The 22,521-nt window shown below is 41.4% G+C and overlaps 1 protein-coding gene across 1 annotated transcript; it reads right to left on the minus strand.

Annotated features, from left to right (window-relative positions):
- Positions 1-216: 216 nt before the first annotated feature.
- Positions 217-21,435, minus strand: LOC136883428 (uncharacterized). The gene is made up of 3 exons (XM_067155703.2): positions 21,090-21,435; positions 8,907-12,030; positions 217-1,406 (listed from the first exon to the last, which is right to left on the minus strand). The coding sequence occupies exons 1-3, from the start codon at positions 21,433-21,435 to the stop codon at positions 1,037-1,039; spliced, it is 3,840 nt and encodes a 1,279-aa protein (XP_067011804.2). The 3' UTR covers positions 217-1,036.
- Between the last annotated feature and the right edge of the window lie 1,086 nt (positions 21,436-22,521).

The raw sequence follows: 22,521 nt of genomic DNA on the forward strand, positions 1-22,521 counted from the left end.
TGCACATTAAATACATTGCCCTATGAAAGTGAAAAATACAAAACAAATTCTTATCTAACAAACATGTTTGAAGGAAAAGTTGTGGGTGTGTGAGAGAGATGTCCTTTTGTGTTTTCATGTTTGTTCTTGTTCCTCTTGCCATGTACCTACCTTTCTATACACATGTACTTTGTTTATCACCACATTTTCTTACAGTTGATTATCTCTTGCAGTGAAGTCACCAAGGACTTGGATGGTTCTGCTAAGATGAATGAACTCTGCTTGTAGTAGAACTGGTTCTTTGCATTAAGTACATCTGCTGTATGAAGAACAGAGGCTCTTTTGCCAAATCCTCTATAATTCCAATAGAATTGGTCTGTTATTGGAAATAGGAATGTCGAACTGTTTGAACATGAAGAGTCCAAACGGCAAGCTCAACCATGTCCTCCACCATCTATCAACTACAGTTTATGGTGGACGTGTGCTTTGTTTGCACATAAAGTGCATTGAGTGTGAAGTGGTTTTTTTAAACAGGTAAATGTTATGCTTGGATGTGAGTAACAGCAAAGATGATTACTTTGTTTACCACTCTGCACTCAATTCAAGAGCTTGACCAGCTCCTAGGCAGTCACAGCTCCAGATGAATCAAACATCCTTAGGACATACAAAACTGAAGGAAATCCTTCATCAAAACCTCATTTTCCTTTCAAGCATGCATACGTTATGTTTCAATGGAAACGAACAAATATGTATCAAATAAAGCCATATATAGAAGGATAGGCACATTGAAAGGACCACATGGCTGGAAAAACATGAAAGGTTGTGTGAAAACAGGAAGAAACACAAAGACCACACATCTCCACATCTTCAGACAGAATGGCTTTCTCCTCATCAACCCCAGTTCTTCTACATCCCCCAATGATCTCGTTTCTGCTTCCCAGCTTCATCAAGAGGGCGGGCGTCAATATTCGCTGCGGAATCGTCCTGACAGATCGTCTTCTTGTCTTCTTATTTTACACTTCCCATATCCACGTGGAAGATCTGTCAAGATGACCTCTCAACGAATGTTGATGCCTGTTCTTCTGATGATGCTGGGAAACATAAGTGAACTTGTAAGGGGCTCACGAGAACAATGAGAGATTCTATCTATTTGAAAAAGATGTGGGGACTGTTCCTGTCCTTTTGTACTTTCTTGGTAATATTTGTTTCTTTCCCTTTTCTGTTTAAGTGTTTCTATCTTTCTATGTATATCTTGATACATTACTTTCAGCTTTTCTGCTAATAGTAATAACCTCACCTGAGAGATGATGCTACTCCGATTGCTAGACACATCTAGGTCCATGCCGAATGGTTTCATGGGCTTCAGACCCTCCGAGTAGTCCACACTGTCAGCTGAGTAAGGGTTGGGGTACTCGTAGGAAGAATCGCTGAAAAATTAACACGAAACATTGGGAGTTAATACACGTCTTGTATGGTTATTCTGCTACAATACAAGTTATATTTATAATAACCAGCATTCTCTAATAATAATAATAATAATAATAATAATAATATATTTGTTTGCTTTTTACACTGCACTATCATTGATCATATTTTTAAACAAGTGTTACAACACTTTGGTTTACCACTTCTGAATGCACAAATATATAGTGTCACCACATTTCTGAAAGTGACATTTTTATACTTGGGTACAATTTTTTTTTTCTTTTAGAATTTGTTTTACGTTGCCCCGTCTCAGATAGGTCTTATGATGACGATGGTGTAGGAAAGGGCTAGGAGTGGGAAGAAAGTGGCCATGCCCTTAATTAAGGTACAGCCCCAGCATTTGCCTGGTGTGAAAATGGGAAACAATGGAAGGGTACAATTTTCTCATGAACTGTACGAGTCATAGCAATCAAACTTAGTACGAGGGTTGGGTTTTGTTTTTCAACCTCCAATGGGCTATAAAAAAAGACACACTGACATAACAAAATGATTTTACCACTAAAAGTTTAGCAGTTTCATACTTATTTTTCCACAATCACCAAAACAATTTAGGTACTTGTCCCATCGTGACACCAGCTTTCCGATGCCCTCTGGAAAGAAGTTTGCTGCCAGTGAGGTAATGTGCATCTGGACAGCGTCCTGAAGTTCTTCGTTTGTCCGGCACAAATGGAGCTTTACGATCAATGAATATTCTACAGCAATCCCAGATATTTCAAGGTCTTCTCTGTACACAATTGTGAGTCAACACTTAGGGTACTGGAAACTTTGTCCATGTTGGGTTCCAACAATGTTGAGTGACGATCACAAAACTCATGGAATGGCGTCAGCCGTAATATTTCTCACACATTACCATAGTGAGGGGGAAGAGTTTATAAAGTCTATCGTTACTAGCGATGAAACTTGGGTCCTGTATGACATTCCAGAAACCAAGGACAGGAAAACAACGGCTACCGTTTTTTGGGACCATAAAGGTGTCTTGTTGGTGGACTTAATGGAGCAGGAGGCTGTCCAGACGCACATAACCTCACTGGTGGCAGACTTCTTTGCAGAGGGTGTCGGAAAGCTGATGTCACGATATGACAAATGCCTAAATCGTTTTGGCGATTATGTGGAAAAATAAGTATGAAGCTACTAAACTGTTAGTTATAAAATCATTTTAAGTCAATGTGTCCTTTCTTATAGCCCATCGCCAAGTTGAAAAAAAGCCTTCGTACAATTCTTTAATTGTCTAAATATAAGTACTATGGCACTAACCATCTCTAAATTTTAGAAAGAGGATTTTTTTTTTAATGCCCCAGCAGGGGCTTTATTTGTGCTGATGATCTGGCTCTGGCTGTCCAATGTGAATATTATGAGATCACTGAAGCACTGCTGATACACGCATTTGATGAGCTTTTGTTTTCTTCTTTCTTTCGTTCTTTCTTCGTGTAGCCTCAGAAAAGGCCTGGTGCACGTCTATAGGCGCCTTTGAGGATGGGACCTTACCAAAGATGAATTCTAATGCTGAAGATGGCACAAACACCTAGCCCCTGAACCAATGAAGGTTAAATTCCATGACCCGGCCAGGAATTAAACCCGGGTCTCCTTGGATCGAAGGCCAGTACACTAACCATTTAGCCATGAGCTGGCTACAAGAACACCAAGCAAGAGCCAGGTGTGTGCCGGGAAGCTGATAGGCAGTTGGTGGTACAGTGGACTGCATCAACACAAGGCAGAACAAGATGAGCTGCACGTCGGCTCTTGCCCTTCCTTTCTCTGTGGCAGAATGAGCAAGCCTTGTGTAGTACAGTCCAGTGGGTGGATTCAGCACTCAACCTGTCCTGAGAGGCTGTGGCAGGGCAAAGGTGGACTCAGAAGATGTAGGAGAGATAACCCAATGGAAGACGTGACAGCTGGAGATTGGCGCTTACTGGGCTCACGACCGTAACATCTGTGAGAGCGGCCAAACACTACCCTGACAGATAGCGCCGGGCTATGACACGTAAGTATTATCTTCCATGAAAATGGTACCGTACCTAATGTTGTGGCGGAAATTTGAATTTTTCAATGTGATTTTTTGCTATTTGCATCTCTATCGATGAACTAAACCAGACAGATAGTTGATGTTAAAGGTGATCACAGTTTGGTATTTTTGGAACAAATATATTCTTAGATAAGGCCTATTTTGTGTAAAGAATCTAGCACTAAGGAAGCCCTTAAAGAGAACAAAACATCTGATAACTGACTGAATCTGAGTAAGTTCTCCCAATGCAGTGACGGGCTGATGATCCTTAGCTTCCTTATCATTAAATAGCAAATACTTGTGTGGTAAACATGGCATATTTCTTTCTTTCACTCTTCAAAATTTAATATTAATGTTGAATCTTTATACTGAAAACTAGATTGTCTCAAATAAATCTGTAACTACATTTAATATACTTACATTGTGTCTTGAGATAAAGAGAAACAATGAAGTTGTAAGGAGCATAATTACGTAGTGTAGTTCTTTATCTCTGATAATCTCTTCAAAAGACAATGATTTAGCTCAACAGCTCTTCACATTATTCTTACATCACACAACGTAGAGTGCTGAAAGGACTTGATCCCACGCCTCCAAAATCTGCCTACTTCTGCTGGGTTTGACTCCCACAGTTTCAGAGTCTGCAGACCAACACATTGATCTACAGGGGATCATCCTCACACTGAAATGTGCATGCTACACCTATACAGAAGAAAGAATTGTCACCACCCCCTCAAAAGGAGGGACTTAGGAGGATGGGGTCAGGCAAACTCATTGAGCATTAACAACACAAGACAAAAGTTGTGAAACTCAGAAGAAGCTAGGGCGCCTATGATCACTTCAAAAACTAGCACCTTACCTGGGACTTATGCTATAAACCACCGTAACAACATTCAGCCAGCATATTAAGAAGAAGTCAGCAGAGGCAATCAAGTCTATGTATGAATATTTAAGCCCCACAGTGTATCTATAGGCGTGACAATAGTTCTGTTCAAACTCAAAGGTGCCCCGGTGGCAACAAACAGCATTCAACTAATATGCAACAATTTATCAAAAACAAATATTAAGGAACAGAAAACATCAGGATGAGGTACTTGAAATGTGTCCTTCAAATTTCCAGAATCTCGGAGAACGGGTTAACTTACCTACTCAATAACAAGCTGCACTTTTTGAAAGAATAACAATGATCGCCTCTGGGCTGCCTGACACAGATGGGAAAACGTCCGAGCGTCTAGGAAGATTTCTTGGTTTGAACCCCCACTATCGGCAACCCTGGAGATTGTTTTCCATGGTTTCACATTTACACACCAGGAAAATGCTGGGGCTGTACCTTAATTAAGGCCACGGCTGCTTCGTTCCCACTCTTAGCCCTTTCCTATACCATCGTCACCATAGGACCTATGTGTGTCGGTGTGACGTTAAAAAAAGAAACAGTCTGCAGCAGTTTCTAACTCTTGACTCATTCCTCCCAGACAGAGAACCGGCGACAGTATGACCGTCTCAGTACTTTCACCATCACAAAGCAAGTGTGTTAATTGTATGCGTGTAATACAGTATTGGTTTCATATTCTTTCATAGAAAACATCTCTGCAATTTTGAAGCATACTTTAAAGGGAATGAATCTGATGACCTACTGCCTCATTTTCTTGACAAAGAAAGGTATCTTCACACAGGTACAAAACGTTCCATCTGTATGTTCTTCAAAGATACCCATTCAGGTATTCATTGAAAGTATTTCAGATACACTCTATGTATAAAAACAGCTTCCACTGGACGACTGTAGATGTCGACTGTACGGAGAACAATGCTTACAATACCTCAATGGATAAGGGAGTAAACCCCGAAAGAAAATCCTCAGTTATGTTAGGCCTAGCAAGCCAGTAAAAGAGCTTATTTCTAGTTGCTTTCAAAACACATAAGAGCCTCGGAACGCATTTATCAACTAAATTAAGACGCCAGCATGAGCAGACTAATGTTAGGGACGATGGTTTATGGCCGGACAGGGTCCTGCAAAAATCCCAGAGGAGACTAACACAGACTGGGACCATCAACTTACTCAGTCTCACAGGAAAATGTGAAGAACTAGTGAACATCATGGAAAGGAGGAAATTAATGATACTGGGGCTGAGTGAAACCAAATGGAGAGGAAAGGAATGAAGAAATTACACTGTGTTGGCATGGCAATGACAAAGAGATGAGGAATGGTGTTGGTTTCATCATGAGTAAAGGTCTAAGAGGAGTCTCTGACATTCAGTATGTCAGTGAGTGAATAATAAATGTGACTAATTTTGGTACAGGTGTATGCACCTCAAACTGGATGTTGTCAAGAGGATAAGAACCAGTTTTTGATGATTTGGAAAAGTTATTAGTAAAGAGAGAGTAATCATTATAGGAGATTTGAATGCACAGATCAGGATGGATAGAACAGGATATGAGAACGTAATGGGACCTCACTGATATGGAGGATGAAACATGGAAAGTGAACATCTCCTTGACTTCTGAACGAGGAATGGGTTGGTGGTGAAAAATAGTTGGTTCAAAAAGAGACAGCCATAAGAAAACATGATACAGTTGGGATGGACTACAAAAGACTGTAACTGATTATGTCATCTCAGATGAAGAAAGGAGCAGAATGGTAACAGATGTCGGAGTAATACCCAGCAAGAGTCTTGACAGTGACCACTGTCTATTAGTAGTGGACCTGAGAAACTTCTATGTGCCAAATACAGAACAGGAAAATGCCAAAAATCAAAATATGGGAACTCCAGAAAACAGATAAGAGAAATGAGTATCAGAACCAGATAAAAAACCTCTTACCAAGAGATGAAAGGAAAAATGGAGAGGCAGAATGGACCAGACTAAGGGACACATTGGTTAAGGGAGCAACTGAAGTTTGTGGAAAGACAAGTATGAAATCAAGGGAGAAGGAAACACTTTGGTGGAATGAATGAGTGAGAGCAGCAATCAGGGAAAGAAATCTCTTGTGTAAAGAAAGGGATCAAGAGAAAAATAAACCGGATCTTACTAGGGATGAGGCAAAGATGAGAAACCTCTAACAATTATACCGAAACAAGAAACTGGATGTTAAAAAAATAGTTTCAGAAGAAAAGACCAAGGCATGGAATATATTCACTCAGAAACTGGAGGAAGACAGCAGAGGCAATAAGAAACTACTGTATAGTGTTATCGGAGGTAAAAGGAAACCAATGAATACCATAAAGGCACTTGAAGATGAAAATGGAAATCTGGTTAGGACAGAAATTGACACGAGAGAAGTCCTGAAGAACCATTTCGACCACCTACTGAATAGACCAGTTCAAGAACAAAATACAGAACTGGAAATCCAAGCCTACAATGAAGAACCTCACATCACCTGGACAGAAACTGAGACAGCTTTAAAATCTATACCTAAAGGAAAATCTTCAGGTGCAGATGAAGTGAATGCGGACATGATAAAGGCAAAAGGCATCCAGGGTGTACAATGGCTGCACAGAGTTCTAAATGCTGTATGGACAGACAACAAAATACCTGCAGATTGGAGCAAGGGCATTATAGTTCCCCTGTTTAAGAAAGGCAGCAGACGGAAACCCACCAACTATAGAGGAATAACCCTGCTGTCTCGTGGGCTAAAAATTCTAGAGAAAATCATAGAAAGGAGATTGAGAACCATCATTGAACCACAGTTACAGGAGGAGCAATATGGATTCAGAAGTAACAGATCAACAATGGATCTAATTTTCAGCACCCACTTGCTGATGGAAAAGTATTGGGAGAAAGGCAAGAACCTGGTCATTGTATTCCTGGATATAGAAAAGGCCTATGATAGTGTTAAAAGAGATAAGATCTGGGAGTGTCTAAGGAAAAGAAATGTGCCTGAAGGACTCGTAAGGAAAATTCAGATGTTGTACAAAGACTGTACTAGCTGTGTACAAATTGGGGAAGGTCGATCATCATGGTTTGTGACCAAGAGTGGAGTTCAGCAAGGAAGTGCACTGTCCCCACTACTGTTTATCACAATATAATGAAGAACGTCAAGTAAAAGTTAAATTCACAATTAAGTATTTATTATTTTCCACCTAGTCGATACAATGATTGCTTAAGGCAATTTAATGGTTAAAAGTGGTACATGTTTCGTATTTTATCAACATCTTCAGCCACATAACACTGTTTAGATGAAAAATATATAAAATTGACAAAGTAATGCTTAAGAGGAAGTGTCCTTAAAATTAACATAAGATTGACAACATTAAAACAAACAGAAACTCAAGAGAAAATATATGTAAGTAAAAGTTAGGTGGACTGAATGCAGTGAGTGGTCTTTGCTGATGATATCATGATTTGGGGTGAAACAGAAGAGGAAGTAGACCAGACTCAATGTATGGAAATGCCAGTTCCACGAATATAACCTCAACATCAGCGAGCCCAAGACAATGGTGATGGCAGTCAACAGAGAAGGGCTTCCAGCAAGTGTAAAAGGGATCAGAATTCTACCAACAAGTAAGAACACTTTTATGGGATAACATGATTCCAAAACCAGCCAAACTGACGATGTTTAACAGCTATTTCATACGAATTGACCTACGGTATTGAAGCGTGCACCCTCACAAAAAGATATTCATTAAGACTGCAAGCATCAGAGATGAAATTTCTTAGATCCACCATCCAGAAGACCAAGATGGACAAGTTAAGAACTGAAGAGATGAGGAAAGAAGCCGGAATAAGGACATCCCTACTAGACCGAATCGGCACATCCAGACGTCGGTGATACGGGCATGTGATGAGGCTGGAGCCTACAAGAACAGCCAGAATAAATTTGGAAAGACAGCTGGAGGGTAAAAGACCTGCAGAAAGACCTAAAACCCGATGGATGGACATGATCAAGGTTGATCTAGTTACCAGAGGATGGACAGTGGATGATGTTTTCCATGACAAGTTGTATATGGACAGGAAGAAGTGGAAGAGGCTCATTAACAGTACCCAGGAAACTGAAACAGTACAATGATGATGATGATGATGATGATGACCAACTTCATTGACTTCACTATACAATCTCTTGTGTGCATTTGTGAAAGAAAGACTGGTGAAACATAAGAGTAAAATCCAAAAACCTTCCTTGCCTATGATCAACAGTCCTTCAGTTTGTAAAAACTAAGTTATGAATACTACAGAAACTTCCTAAAAAAGAAAACAACAGAATTAAACCTCAATTTATTTATCCATAAATTAGGACTTAACAGTTACAAATAAACAGAGTCGAAACTGAAAAGAAATGGTTTCAAATATCACAAAAAATGATAACATGACTTACAGATCATGTATTATTCACTATAATTACCAAGTGCATTAATTCTCAATAGCAACAGATGGAACAAACAACGAGAGCTGAAATTTACAACTGTACCTAAGGCCACCATGAGGAAAAAATCTAAAAGAAATGGCTCACCTCATGTAAGAGTGTCTGTCAGCTGAGTTATCCACCTCCAACTTGGATCCTCCTGTTGACTCATGCCCCTCGTGGCAGCTCGGAGGACTCCCGTTCTCTACCACAGCGACAGTCTCTTGTTGCTCCCCACTACCCTGTTGTCTCCCTGTCCCAGCCTCGTGACACTCGCACTTACAGTCTTCGGGATTCACGTAACTGTACACCACTGGTTTATCTTGCTGCTGCTGCTGCTGCTGCATCACAGATTCCGGGATATCCAGAGTACCTCGAGACGGGATGGTCTGAATCCTCCTCGGAGGTTTCCGTTTCTCTGGGATCTCTTCGAAGTTGATCCAAGAGGTCGGCTTGGGTGGTGGAGGCGTCTGAGGGGGTGGGGGCGTCGGCTGTGCCCTTGGAGGAAGCGGGGGTGGTGGCGGGGACGGCGAAGAAACCGATGTCGACGTCCGTCGGAACTCTCGAGGACTTTGTAGACCTTGTTCCGCAAACTCAAACCACGACTTGGCAGTGCCTGTTACTCTTCGAGGGCTCTTAGCCTTGCTACCAATAGAATCCTCTCTAGGAAGCAGGATCCGCATTTTCTCCACGGCTTGCTCCCTACTGCTACCTGATCCACTTTCTTCGGTGCTACTACTACTATTACATTGAACATATTCTTCGAGGAGGGATGGGTTGATAGGCGTTGTGCTTCTCGGTCTTTCAATGGGGCAAGTGCGAACTTCTGCTACCCTCTGCTTGATGGGAACTATGGGCACAGCCACCGACCGCTCCTGTGGCAGAGTTGTTGGCACGTAAGGCAGCTCATCTTCAAAGGAATCTTGCTGCAGCACTAATCCTTTTCGTTCGTGGTCATCTTCTTCCTCCACAACCTCTTTCTTCAACACAGGAAGCGCTCCAGCCTTCGCTCGCATGTACTCCACCTCAGAGTCCCGCTCCGACTCTGATGATTGGTGATCTATCTCTTCGTTAGCTGATGCAGTAGTTGTCGTACTAACAGCATCCGCACTCACAGTGAGAGTAGTTGTCTCAGCAACTGGCAAGTTACTTGTAGATGATACTTTTACAACAGTAGATATCATTCTATCAATAATTTCTTCTTTAAGAACAATCGAGGAAGGTCTTTCCTTCATAGATGTTAATGATACACCCTCATCCTGTTCCTCGACAGGAACAGGTTCATGTGACAATGTAGGTAACATGACTGATTCTGAAGGTAACTGACTCTCCTCGGCTTTTGGTTCCCGATAAAGGGGTATCTCACGAACTTTGGCCTTCAAGGTTTCTCCGGTGATTTTCGGAATAGAACTAACAGATTTTGAGATATCACCACTGGCTCTAGGGCCATCAGTGATAGGCTGTGAGGTATCAACCCTGGATCTAGGAAGTTTATTTGCACTTTCTAATGAATCACCCATGGCTTCTGTAGCATCACCATTGGGTATTGAGGTATCAACACGGTCATAATCATCCCTAAGTGGAATAAACTGAGAATCTTCAGTTACATTTCCCGAATTGAAAGTAAATTCTACATTCCCAATAGGATCAATCGCCGATAACTTAGATTCAGGTGACGACAGATCAACAGGTGACAAGGCATCATCAGCATGTTTGGTCCCTTTCTTTCGCTCTTTCTTCTTAAACAGTGAAGAAAATACACTTTTATTTTTGCTATCTTTCTTGCCCTTAGCATCCACCTTCGGAGCCTCTACTTGTGATGGTGCTACAGTCATACCAGTCCCAGACACTCGCTCTCTGCTTTTACTTCGAGAGCGACTTCTTTCACGGAAACCTTCACTGGCTTCTTTAAGAATTGTGGTGAAACTCCCAGATTTCCGCTTACCAGCAGGTATTGTTGGCGACTCTGGACTCAAGACAGAACCTGGGCCGTCACTCCTTTTGAAAATACTCGCGAACGAACTCTTTCTTGAAGCAGAAGAAGGAGATGGTGTTCTTGAACCAGCAGAATCCTCAGTCTTCTTAAGAATTGCATGTCTTGAGAGTTTGGGGGATGCTGAAGGAGTACCAGAAAGTGATCTGGGAGTGGAAGAGACTGCAGATTCAGCAGAAACTTTCGGTGTAAGGGGACGAGTTTCTTGTTTGCCAGAATCTCTTTGTACTACTTGGGGGAAGGTTTGAGCAGGTTTTGGTGCTTTGCCAGATTGTGATAAGTTCAGAGTTACAGGTTTCTGAGGTTCTCGTTGTTGCTCCTCCCTCTGCCGTTCTGCTGCCGCTGCCCTTGATACGTGTTCCATTTTCTTTTCATGGAGTTGTCTTCGAACTTCTTCCATCAGTTGTTCCTCTCTAGATGCTAATAGGTCACGTTCCTCAGGACTTAATATTCCTGAAATAGGAAGTATCCTCTCCACTTCTTTTCTCCGTAGTCTGTGATCTTGCATACTTTTAGTGTCTTCGTCTTTTTGCTTAGGCATTTCCCAGCGTCTCTCACTCTTAGTTGAACCACGATGATCGTGAAGTCTCCTTGGCCTATTTTCCCCACCCCCAATAACAGCCAAAGTAGGATCTAACTGTCTTGATAGTAAGACTTTCTCCAAGGATTCAGTTTCATGTTTATTGGTCCCCGTTGATACTGGAGATTCTAAGTCAACACTCTGGGTCAAAATAGGTTTACTACCACAAAAGGATGTTTCCAACAACATCTTGTGCGGGGATGGGGAGCGTCCACTCGAAACTCCAGACACACCAGAAGCTCCCGACATCACCGAGAGGTGAGATGTGCCCGATATATGGGACACTCCTGAGAGATGAGAGGCTGCAGAAGCCACTGAGCCTCCCGAAGCGGCTGAGCCCACAGATGAGAGACGGCTCGTCCTGCCGCTGATGGAGAGTAGTCCCACATCGCTGATGGCGCTGCATGCAGAATCCTTCCTCTCCTTGGCCTCCTTCTCGCTCTGCGCCTCCAACTCGTACTTGAAGATGGTGGCTGCAGCCTGTTGCTGTTTCTTCTTCAGCTGACGTTCTCGTCGTCTCTGCGCCTCCCGCTCCGTTACTGTGCCCGGTTCCTCGTGAAAGTCGAGCTCTTCAGTGCTGGAGCGAAGATCCGCAGCGCCCTCTTCCTTGAAACCTAGGCCCAGTTTCGTTCCATCTGGCGCTGTAGGCCCCGTCTCACCTGTAGAAAAGGAAGGAATAGAGTGTGACTAACAACACTGTGATATTTATAACGGTGAACCAGTCAACACTTCACTACCACATGGACCGAGCGAGTTGGCCGTGTGGTCAGGGGCACACAGCTGAGAGCTTGCATTCGGGAGATGATCATGATGATGGTTATGTTAAAAGGGGCTTTACATCTAGGTCATCGGCTCCTAATGGTACAAAACGAGACGAAATGTAATGACAAGTTAAAAGTTCAAAATCATCCACTGACCAGAATGATGAAGAATGAATAGGTGGATATGAATTTAAAACAATCAGTGGATCCGACTCAGAAACTATCATAAACAATAGTATTACTGACCAAGGGACTGCTTCTAAAACACAATCCTGAATCGAGGATGCTTGATATCTAAAGAGGGTTCAATATCCACGTCAACGGCCCCTCATAATGGTACTTATCGCTAGTAAAGTAGAACCATGGTATTTGTCATGTTACAGTACTTATCAAAAGTAGCGTAGACTCACGGTGTTCCACATACTATGGTACTCACAAGTATTGTACTTCGCACGGGTAACGCAGACCTATGGTGTTTGTCACATAATGGCGATGATGATGATGATGATGATGATGATTCTTGTTGTTTAAAGGGGCCTAACATCTAGGTCATCGAACCCTAATGGTACGAAATGAGACGAAATGAAATGACAAGTTAAAAGGATGGATGGATGGATGGATGGATGGATGGATGGATGGATGGATGGATGGATGGATGGACGGACGGACGGACGGACGGACGGACGGACGGATTGATTGATTGATTGATTGATTGATTGATTGATTTAAAACGATCAGTGGAACCGACCCACAGTGTCTCACATGCACAGAAGCTGGCGTAGAGCAATAGTATTACTGACCAAGGGACTGCTTCTATAGCACAATACTGAATCGATGATACTTGTAGTCGAAAGGGGTCCAAAATCCAAGTCAGCGGCCCCTCACAATGGTACTGATCGCTAGGAAAGTAGAACCATGATATTTGTCATGTTGCGGTAATAATCAAGAGTAGCGTGGACTCACGGCATTCCACACATTATGGTACTACTCACAGGTAATGAAATTCGCATATGTATTACAGACCTATGCTGTTCCGCACATTGCGGCGCCATTTATAGGCAACGCAAACCTATGGTGTTCATCACATAGGGGTACTAACCACAGGGACTCGTACTATCCCGTGGTGTTCTTCATATAGTTGGTACTAATCACAGGCAAGCCAGAACCATGGGTTCCCTCATCCCATGGTGTCGCTCATATAGTGCTACTAATCACAGGCAAGCCAGAACCATGGGTTCCCTCATCCCATGGTGTCGCTCATATAGTGCTACTAATCACAGGCACTGTAAAAGCCGTCGCGCTCTCGTTTGTTACTAATCATTAATCACAAACCTATTTGGTACCTAACATAGTGGTACTACGCGCAAGTAAAAGCGACCCATGGTGTTCCCCGCGTGTGGTACTAATCACAAGTAGTTTCATGGTTCTAACACAATCATCCCTTGGTCTCCTCTTACGACAGGCAGGGGATACTGTGGGTGAATTCTTCGCCTGCGTTCCCCACCCACAGGGGGTTGTGTATTTGGTCCGCGAGAGGTATTTTATTTCCCTCAAGTCCGCCGGCAAGCCGGTTAGGACCCTCCTATCCGCCACCTGGGACGCGCCACTTGGAAGTATCACCTCTCCCCCTGCTTCGCCAGCGTCGTAGGTTCGTGGAATGGCGCTACTCATAGGCAACGCAAACCCATGGTGTTCCTCACTTAGGTGCATTAATCACGGCCGCCGGTATTCCCGTGGTGTTCGCCATATAGTGGGTACTAATCAAAGGCGACGCAGACCCACGGTGTCGCTGATTTAGTGGTACTAATCACAGGCAAGGCTTAGACCCGTGGTGTTTCTCACGATGGTACTAATCACGGGTACTGGAAAACGCTTACAGATTTACCTTCTGTTGCTACTAACCACAAACCTAATGTGTACCTACCATAGTGGTACTACTCGCAAGTAAAGGCAACCCATGGTGTTTCCCGCGTGATGGTACTAATCAAAAGTAGTTTCATGGTTCTAATACAATCATCCCTTGGTCGTCCCTTTTAATCGCCTCTTACGACAGACAGGGGATACCGTGGACGTATTCTTCGTCTGCGTCCCTTACCCACAGGGGGTGTACTCGGGAGATAGTGGATTCGAACCCCACTGTCGGTAGCCCCGAAGATGGTTTTCTGTGGTTTCCCATTTTTACACCTGGCAAATGCTGGGGCTGCTCCTTAAGGCCATGGCCGCTTCCTTCCCGCCCCTAGCCCACTGCTATCCCATCATCGCCATAAGACCATAAGCCGAACATCGTACAGACTTCGCTGTGATTGTGATCAACCTCCAGTAAAATGGAGAAGACACTATAAAAACTACTTTTACGGTTTTCGGAGACGCCGATGTGCCGGAATTTGGTCCCGCAGTAGTTCTTTTACATGCCGATAAATCTAGTGACACAAGGCTGACATATTTGAGCAACTTCAAATACCACCGGATTGAGCCAGGATCGAACCTACCAATTTGGGGTCAGAAGGACAGGCCTCAACCATCTGAGCCACTCAGCCCGTCCTACTAAATGCATGAGTATACATATTACCATCTATATAAATACTCTGTACACCAGTTGAGGGTAGGTTTAGTGTCTGTCTGAGGCGACATCACGAGAAAAACCACTTGACAGAATTTCTCGAAACTTAGAATTCAAGTTCAGGGAGAGCCGCGTTGTGCAGTAGACTGTATAGTATTTGATTCGTTCACAATGGCGTAACAATATTGTGGGGGAGGGGGGGAACAGAACAAGAAAAGTAATTTCTCCGTTAACACAGGAATGAGCAGCGTGGAGGTGGACCGGGTGGCGGGGATATAGTGCGCGGTCAGGCTGCATGGTTAGCAGTAAGCGTACGGACTGAATGTTTAGTTAACGAGTGGAGTTCTTATTGAGCGCACGTTTCTACATTACACGTGTTGCAGAACGTTATTTATGTCAGCTATCAGTATATTCATGTATAGTATTGGACAAAGGATATTTCTCCTAAGGAATAAGTCATATGACAGAACCGTTCGCAAATTCGTCTGTGAATTTTATGTGCGGGAAACTTAAAAAGAAAAAAAAAAAAAAAGGAACAAGAACAACCGGGGAATGAAACCAAGACGAGAGATACGTGAAATTTGAGAAACGGAGAAACGAGTGTTTCGGAATTCTTTGTACGCCGATGCAACGTTTGTATGGAGAGCAATGCTATGCAACCTGTTCCCTCGACGTCCTGTATCGAAAAGACTGCACATAATAAATGAGGTGCAAAATATATTTTATTTTTTGTGGTTTTTACTGTACAAATAACAAGAGACAGTCACGGTTATCGTCTGTAAAAATATATTCCTATCCTATAACACCAGTTGTATTGCCAATATTTCGTATTCCATAAAATTTTACTGCACGAACCATGGTACTGAACATATTAATGACGAGCATCGCCGACATGAAAATATTAAATAATTTTACACATCAAATCAAACCTACAGTATATCGCATTAAAATTGTATAATCTTGAATATGTTAAAACAACTGAACCATTTGTATGAAAAACGTCATAAGTCCAGAAGGGCGTATTGTATAGGAATTAAAAAATGTGTTTGTAACACAAACTATATATTCAGGGATAATGACTGCTACATCTTTCGAAAGAACATATTCAGACTACTTGATCATAATATTTTAAAAACTATATAGTAACAGATTTTTGTTATATGGGTCATTTTTAACTTCTCCTTCTGCTGTTTCATAAGCAAATGTGAACAATGTATATATTTTCTACTTTTAAGACCTTTAAAGCGGATAATATTTACTTGATTCCCTAAAATTAACCAATTTAACATCCCTAGGAGCTTTAATGTACATTTCTGAGAACTTCAAATGACTCTTAACGTTCTGTGCTTCAATAACCTTATAACTGAAGACATAGTATTGCTACATTTACTGCTAACATTTCCAGGCATACACACAGATGCTTTCCCTCTACTTCATTTTCCATATCTTTCGTGACAGTTAGTTCTGGACATGTGTCGCTTCTCAAAATAGCATGTTTTTAGATTGCGATATTAGATAGGGAATCACTGGACTTGTGCCATTTGTGTGTACCATGAAGTATTTACGTTTGAAATACAAATGAACCTCGATATCTCAAACCTCCATTATTCAAATTTTCAGTACCTCGAAGTAACTTTAATTTCCCGGTCGCCTGCCCTGTTTTTCACGTGAATTTATTTCTTGAAGGACACGTTTCCCCCTAGAAGCAGAACATATTTCACAACTCGAATGTTGTCCAACATAAAGTATGCAACACAGCATTTACGGTTTGTGTGGTATTGCTCCTTCACTTACTATATATAATAAATCATTCCGACTGACCACGGGACGCTGGAGCTGCACGAGCCCTGCTCTGTACCATCCTCAGTTCGATCCTACGTACAGTCAGTCGAATGTAAAGTGTGTTCATAGCAATACTTGTTGCTGGAAACTATGTGGAAAGAAAGAAGCTTCAGAGCAGAAGAAACTAACAGATTTTTCTGAAGGTGTTAACGAAGGTATGTTTCGTCTCCCCTTACTGTATGCATATTTTTCTTTAACGAGTTACTATAATGTGTTCCAATTAATTATAAGATACTTTGAGATTGTTTTTATATGGTCAAACTAGCAAGATACCCGTGCTTCACTACGGTATTATACTGAAATTTATAATTGAATGCTTAACATTTTATATAAAATTCGCGATCTGACGGCAAAGTTCCTCCCATTTTTCAATCTGTCTTTCCAGCAATAGATTTCGTACTTGGCGGGCTAGCTCCAGGTATTCCGTCCGGTCAGTTGGGTCCCTAAATCTTGCCATTTTTTCCTATAAGCATTTTGCAACATCTTTCGTTTTTGAGATAATCTTCACACAAATAATTCAACTACTTTTTAACGCCCCCTCCCCTCTACTTTAAGTGGATTTCAGAAATCAAAAAGTAAGTATTTCTTTATTTTTAAAGGAGATTCCAAATACCAAATTTCAGATTTGTAACATCTTTAGTTTTTGAGATATCAGTATCCTAATAAAAATAATTCAACCACATTTTCATTCATTTTTACCCCCCACCCCCACCCAAGTGTTTTTTCCGAAAACAAAAAACATGTTTCTTTATTTTTAATAGAGATAAAATACAATTTTTCACTTATGTAACATGTTAAGTTTTTGCGATATACTGTAGACATACTCATATTAAAATTTCACCCCCTTTTTAGTTCTCCTTAGCTGGAGTTTCCGTAAACAAATCACCTATATTTCTTTACTTTTACATAAGATTCCAAATACCAATTTTTACGTCTGTAACATTTTACGTTTCTGAGATATACTGTAGATATAGTCTTTCTAAAAATTCACCACATTTGTCACTCCTGTTTAACCCGCATTAATGGATTTTCCAAAAAAAATTACGTGTTCCTTTATTTTTAAAGGAAATTCCAAATACCAATTTTTTAGGTCTGTAATATCTTCAGTTTCTGAGATATAAGTATCCTCATTAACGGCATTCAAACCCTTTTTCACCCCTTCTAGTGGGCTTTTCCGAAAACAAAATAAATGCGTGTTTCTTTATTTTTAATAGAGATAGACAATACCATTTTTCACTTCTGTAACATGTTAAGTTTTTGTGATATACTGTAGACATGCTCATTTTAAAATTTCATCCCCTTTTTATTTCCCCTGTCTCTTCCCCAATTTTTACATCTGTAAACTTTTAAAGTTTTGAGATATAGATACACTCATTTTAAAAATTCACCCCCTTAGCGACGGAATATACAAAAATCCTCCCTTAGCGAGCACCTACATTGCAATATCAATGTATCCTCAAAATGTCATTTCTTTATGTCCAGTAGTTTTGGCTCGGCGATGATGAATCAGTCAGTCAGTCAGTCAGGACATGTTCTTTTATATATATAGTCTTGTAAGATACCCGTGCTTCGCTACGGTATTACACTGATTTGTATATTGATGTTAACATTTTATATGTAATCCGCTAAAATTCGCGATCTGACGGCAAAGTTCCTCCCATTTTTCAATCTTCCTTTCCAGCAATCGATTTCGTACTTACCGGGCTAGCTCCACGTATTTCTCCCAGTCATTGGGGCCTTAATCTTTGCTTCTTTTCCTATAAGCATTTTCAATATGGATCAAGTCCTTGAGGAGATCCGGCATGGTGTCATCCTGGGTGCCCTGGCGGTACTTAACCCGCGGCCGGACTGCATTCGTAGTCATTACCCAGCCAGGACCCGTTTTCAGCGCGGTCCGCACATTCTACGACGGTCCAGAACATTATTATTATTATTATTATTATTATTATTATTATAGTGGGTGATATTAATTGAATTCAGATTATTGTTATTGATGTTCTGGACCGCGCGGCAAGATGCAAGGCCGCTACTTGGCGGTAAATTACATCTGCTCCCATTGTCATTGCTGACAATGTGACCAGCACCATTGTCGCGCGTAGGCAAATGCGCAGGATTTCTGGCGATACGAATGATATACTTCCGTGCATTATTGACCTTATTACAGAGGTGAACAATTGCACGGTCAATATCATTCCTATCGTTTATTTCAAACGTGTTTAAACTTTTATTTATATGGCAGGAGAATCTACCGTAATCTAACTTTAAGTTCTCCAAAGGAAAAGATGGCTCTTGAAAACGAACCCAGGAAAGATTAATAATCATCGATTTATGATCAGAATCAAGTAGTACATTATGAACAGTAAAATCAATTGGTCTCAACTCCCTTTCACCCCACCGCCGTCAAGTTGATCCCCCCCACCCACAAAAAAGGAAGACGTGTTTCTTTATGTTTAAAGGAGATTCCAAATACCAATGTTCACGTCTGTTACCTTCAGATTTGAGATATAAGTATCCCCATAATAATAATTCACTTTTTTCACTTCCTTTCACACTCCCCCTCCTTAAGTGAATTTTCCGGTAAAAAATACTTGTTTCTTTAATAGTAAAGGATCTTCTAAATACCAATAATCACGATTCTAACATCTTCAGTTTTTGAGATGTGTCCTCATAAAAGGCATTTAAATCCTTTTCACCCCCACCCCTCAAGATGATTTCCCGCAAAACGAGTTTTTTCTTTGTTTTGAAAGGAGATCCAAATACCAGTTTTCACGTCTGTAACAATTTCAGTTTTATTAGATGTAAGTATCCTCACACGATTAATTCAATTAATTTTTCAATTCTTTCACCCCCCCCTTCATTGGATTTTCCAAGAATACGTGTTTCTTTACTTTTTAAAGCAGATTCCAAATACCAATTTTCGTGTCTGCAAAATCTTTCGTTTTTGAGATAATAGTATATTCATACAAATAATTCAACTCATTTTTCAATCCCCCCCCCCCATTTAAGTGGATTTCCGAAAACAAAAATACGTATTCCTTTATTTTTAAAGGAGGTTCCAAATACCAAATTTCACGTCTGTAACATCTTCACTTTTTGAGATATCGGTATCCTAATTAAAAGAATTCAAGCCCATTTTCAGTCACTTTTACCACCTCCCCACCAAAGTGGATTTTCCGAAAAAAATAGATGTTTTTATTTTTAATAGAGATAAAAATACCATTTTTCACTTCTGTGACATGTTCAGTTTTGAGATATAGGCCTATTGTGTAGGCATGCTCATTTTAAAATTTCACCCCCTTTTTAGTTCCCCTTAATTGGAGTTTCCAAAACTGAGCGTTGTCCTGATGAAAGATGACCTTTTTCCTTGCCAAACCAGGCCTTGTTTCGCGTATCTTTTCCTGTAGTTGGTCTAGGAGGTTTGCATAGTATTGCCACGTCATTGTTTGGCCAGTAGGAAGATAATCTATCAACAGAATGCATTTTGCATCCCAAAAACTGAGGCCATGACCTTTCCGGCCGAACGCACTGCCTTTGCTTCCTTTGGTGGTGGTGGTGAATCAGCATGGTTCCACTGCTTTGACTGCTGTTTTGTCTCTGGGGTATAGTAGTGGACCCAAGTTTCATCTGTAGTTACAAACCGGCGCAAAAAATCTTGTTGGTTGCACTGAAAACGGGCCAGACTTTGTTCGGACATTTCCAATCTGGTGCGTTTATTGTCCGATGTCAAGAGCCGCGGCACCCATCTTGCGAATAATTTTTTCATACCCAATTCTTCGGTTAAAATATAATATACCCGTTCAGAAGACATCCCTACAGCTTCAGCAATCTCCCGCACTTTCAGTCGACGATCCTCCACGACCATTTTATGCACTTTTGCGATAAATTCTGGGGTCGCAACACTTTTTGGCCGTCTACTACGCGGATCATCATCCAAGCTCTCCCGACCAAATTTAAACTCGCTGGTCCACTTGGCAACAGTTGAAAATGAAGGAGCAGAGTCCCCCAGTGTGTTCTGAAAGTCGGCATGAATTTCCTTTGCTTTCATACCTTTCTTTACGAAGTATTTAATATCACTGCTCGAATCTCAGTTTTTTCCATTGTCACAAATCACTACACGGGAACAACAACAAAGAGTCGTCACTACCACACTCCTGCAACTAGAGCACTGACGCGCCACGTGTTCACTTACAAAGGATGTGTGATTATTGCGCGGGAACCTCGTTGCTCTAGCAATGACATCTAGCGGTGATTCCTAGAACTTTTCAAACCGTCCTCGTAAGATTCGATTGTGTGTTGTATATGCTCAAAATCCGGAGTTCTCTATATCACGAAATTTCAAAAACTCCAAATAAAATTTCGCTCGTGAGGTGATTTGAGATATCGAGGTTCGACTGTACGTGACTGTGTCCATAACATGAAATGACCAAAAATTGGACTTTTGCTGTTTCTCAAACAACCGATTCAACTGAAGCTTCATTACATAGGGGAAGATTTAGAGTTATAGTTTCATACTCGACAAAATGAGATGCGGATATAACTCGAAAGTAAAACATACCTGCAAAGAGCTCCCGCTCAGGCGAGCTGTCTCTGCTATTGTTGCTGTCGTGGTGAGACGAGCTGCTGGCCCGGGAGATGTCGATCCTCGGAGTACTCGGGGTCTGCAAGGCCGTAACGACACTGCTGCTGGCGGCCGAACCGGGAGACATCAGAGTACCGTCCGCTGCCATTCTTACGTCCTCTCTAATGCCCGGCAAAGGTTTGTTAGCTGGCGGTTTTTCTTCGGGACTATCCAAATCGTCGCTGAGATCCTCGAAGGAAGCGAACGGTGCGGGACCCAGGCGACGCTGGCGGTAACTGCTACGTTTAGTCTTCACTACAGGAATACCTGCTGGCGAGGCCATGCTTCAGGAAGGGACAAAGCAGCAGGGAGAGGTTTCACACCATCATGATGGGAGGGTGGAAGCGACGGCAGGGGCATGCATCTTGCACACTCACTTCTCCGCGACATTCAGCATCGCTAGTCACTACATGAGGAAAAAGAGAAAGCCCACACGAATGAGGTTTTCCATCGCCAAAAATTCACCAAATAACGGAAAATTTCACTTCGCCATTTTGTCAAACTTCAAGCACAATCGCCGCGCTTAACAACAGTCCAAATGTTAAACGTCTGTGTGATTCTCGCATTCGGAACCTGACCAACACAATTTCTAGGATCTTTAAACTTTATTTTCACAGCACTGTTATACAATGCACATATTTAAACCGTTATGTAATCTTCATAATCTTTGTCACCAATAAATCTTAATTTTAAAGAACGTTAAAGCTGATTAATTTTTATTTGAAATCCTATCAGCATTTAAATAGCACCTTCAAAGATTCAAAAATATAATGGGAAGCGCCAAAAAGTAACCTGGACACACTCAACATCAGCCAAACACTTCGCACTTACTCATTTCCATTAAACCTTTTCTTTTTCTCCTATGCTTCATCAAATTATCGCACGTTTTTCATCTACTCCACGCATTTCTGATAGTAATTAACAAACATGTTTTTTCTCAATTTCAAAACTCCCAGGAAACACAGATGAAAGACTCGGGGAAAACAACGCCACTGCTTCTTATTGCAAAACCGCTAGAAATAATTATCTCTGAAAAAGTAACTATAATAGAATGAAGATTCCGATAACAATACCATTTCTTTAAAAATATCGTTTGTGCTTACTTTTAAACTGCTCTAGAAATATGTGGAAAGAAATAAGAACGGTTTTCGTTAGCATAGAGTTTGTGGACGTGTTCTGTAAATAACAAGGAAGTTAACCTGCACGCAAAAACAATACACTGGTGTGCAAAATAATTGCATTAGATCGCTTAAGTTCACAGATTGTATTTTGTACTGCCATTGGAATAACTACAGAGCGTATTGCTGAGGAGGAGCTGCTTTCCACAACATCCGTAATGAAGTATTGCGTATAGAAGATGGAGTTATCC

Source organism: Anabrus simplex, chromosome 11 (genome assembly GCF_040414725.1).
Source record: "Anabrus simplex isolate iqAnaSimp1 chromosome 11, ASM4041472v1, whole genome shotgun sequence".
Classification (NCBI taxonomy): Eukaryota; Metazoa; Arthropoda; class Insecta; order Orthoptera; family Tettigoniidae; genus Anabrus; species Anabrus simplex.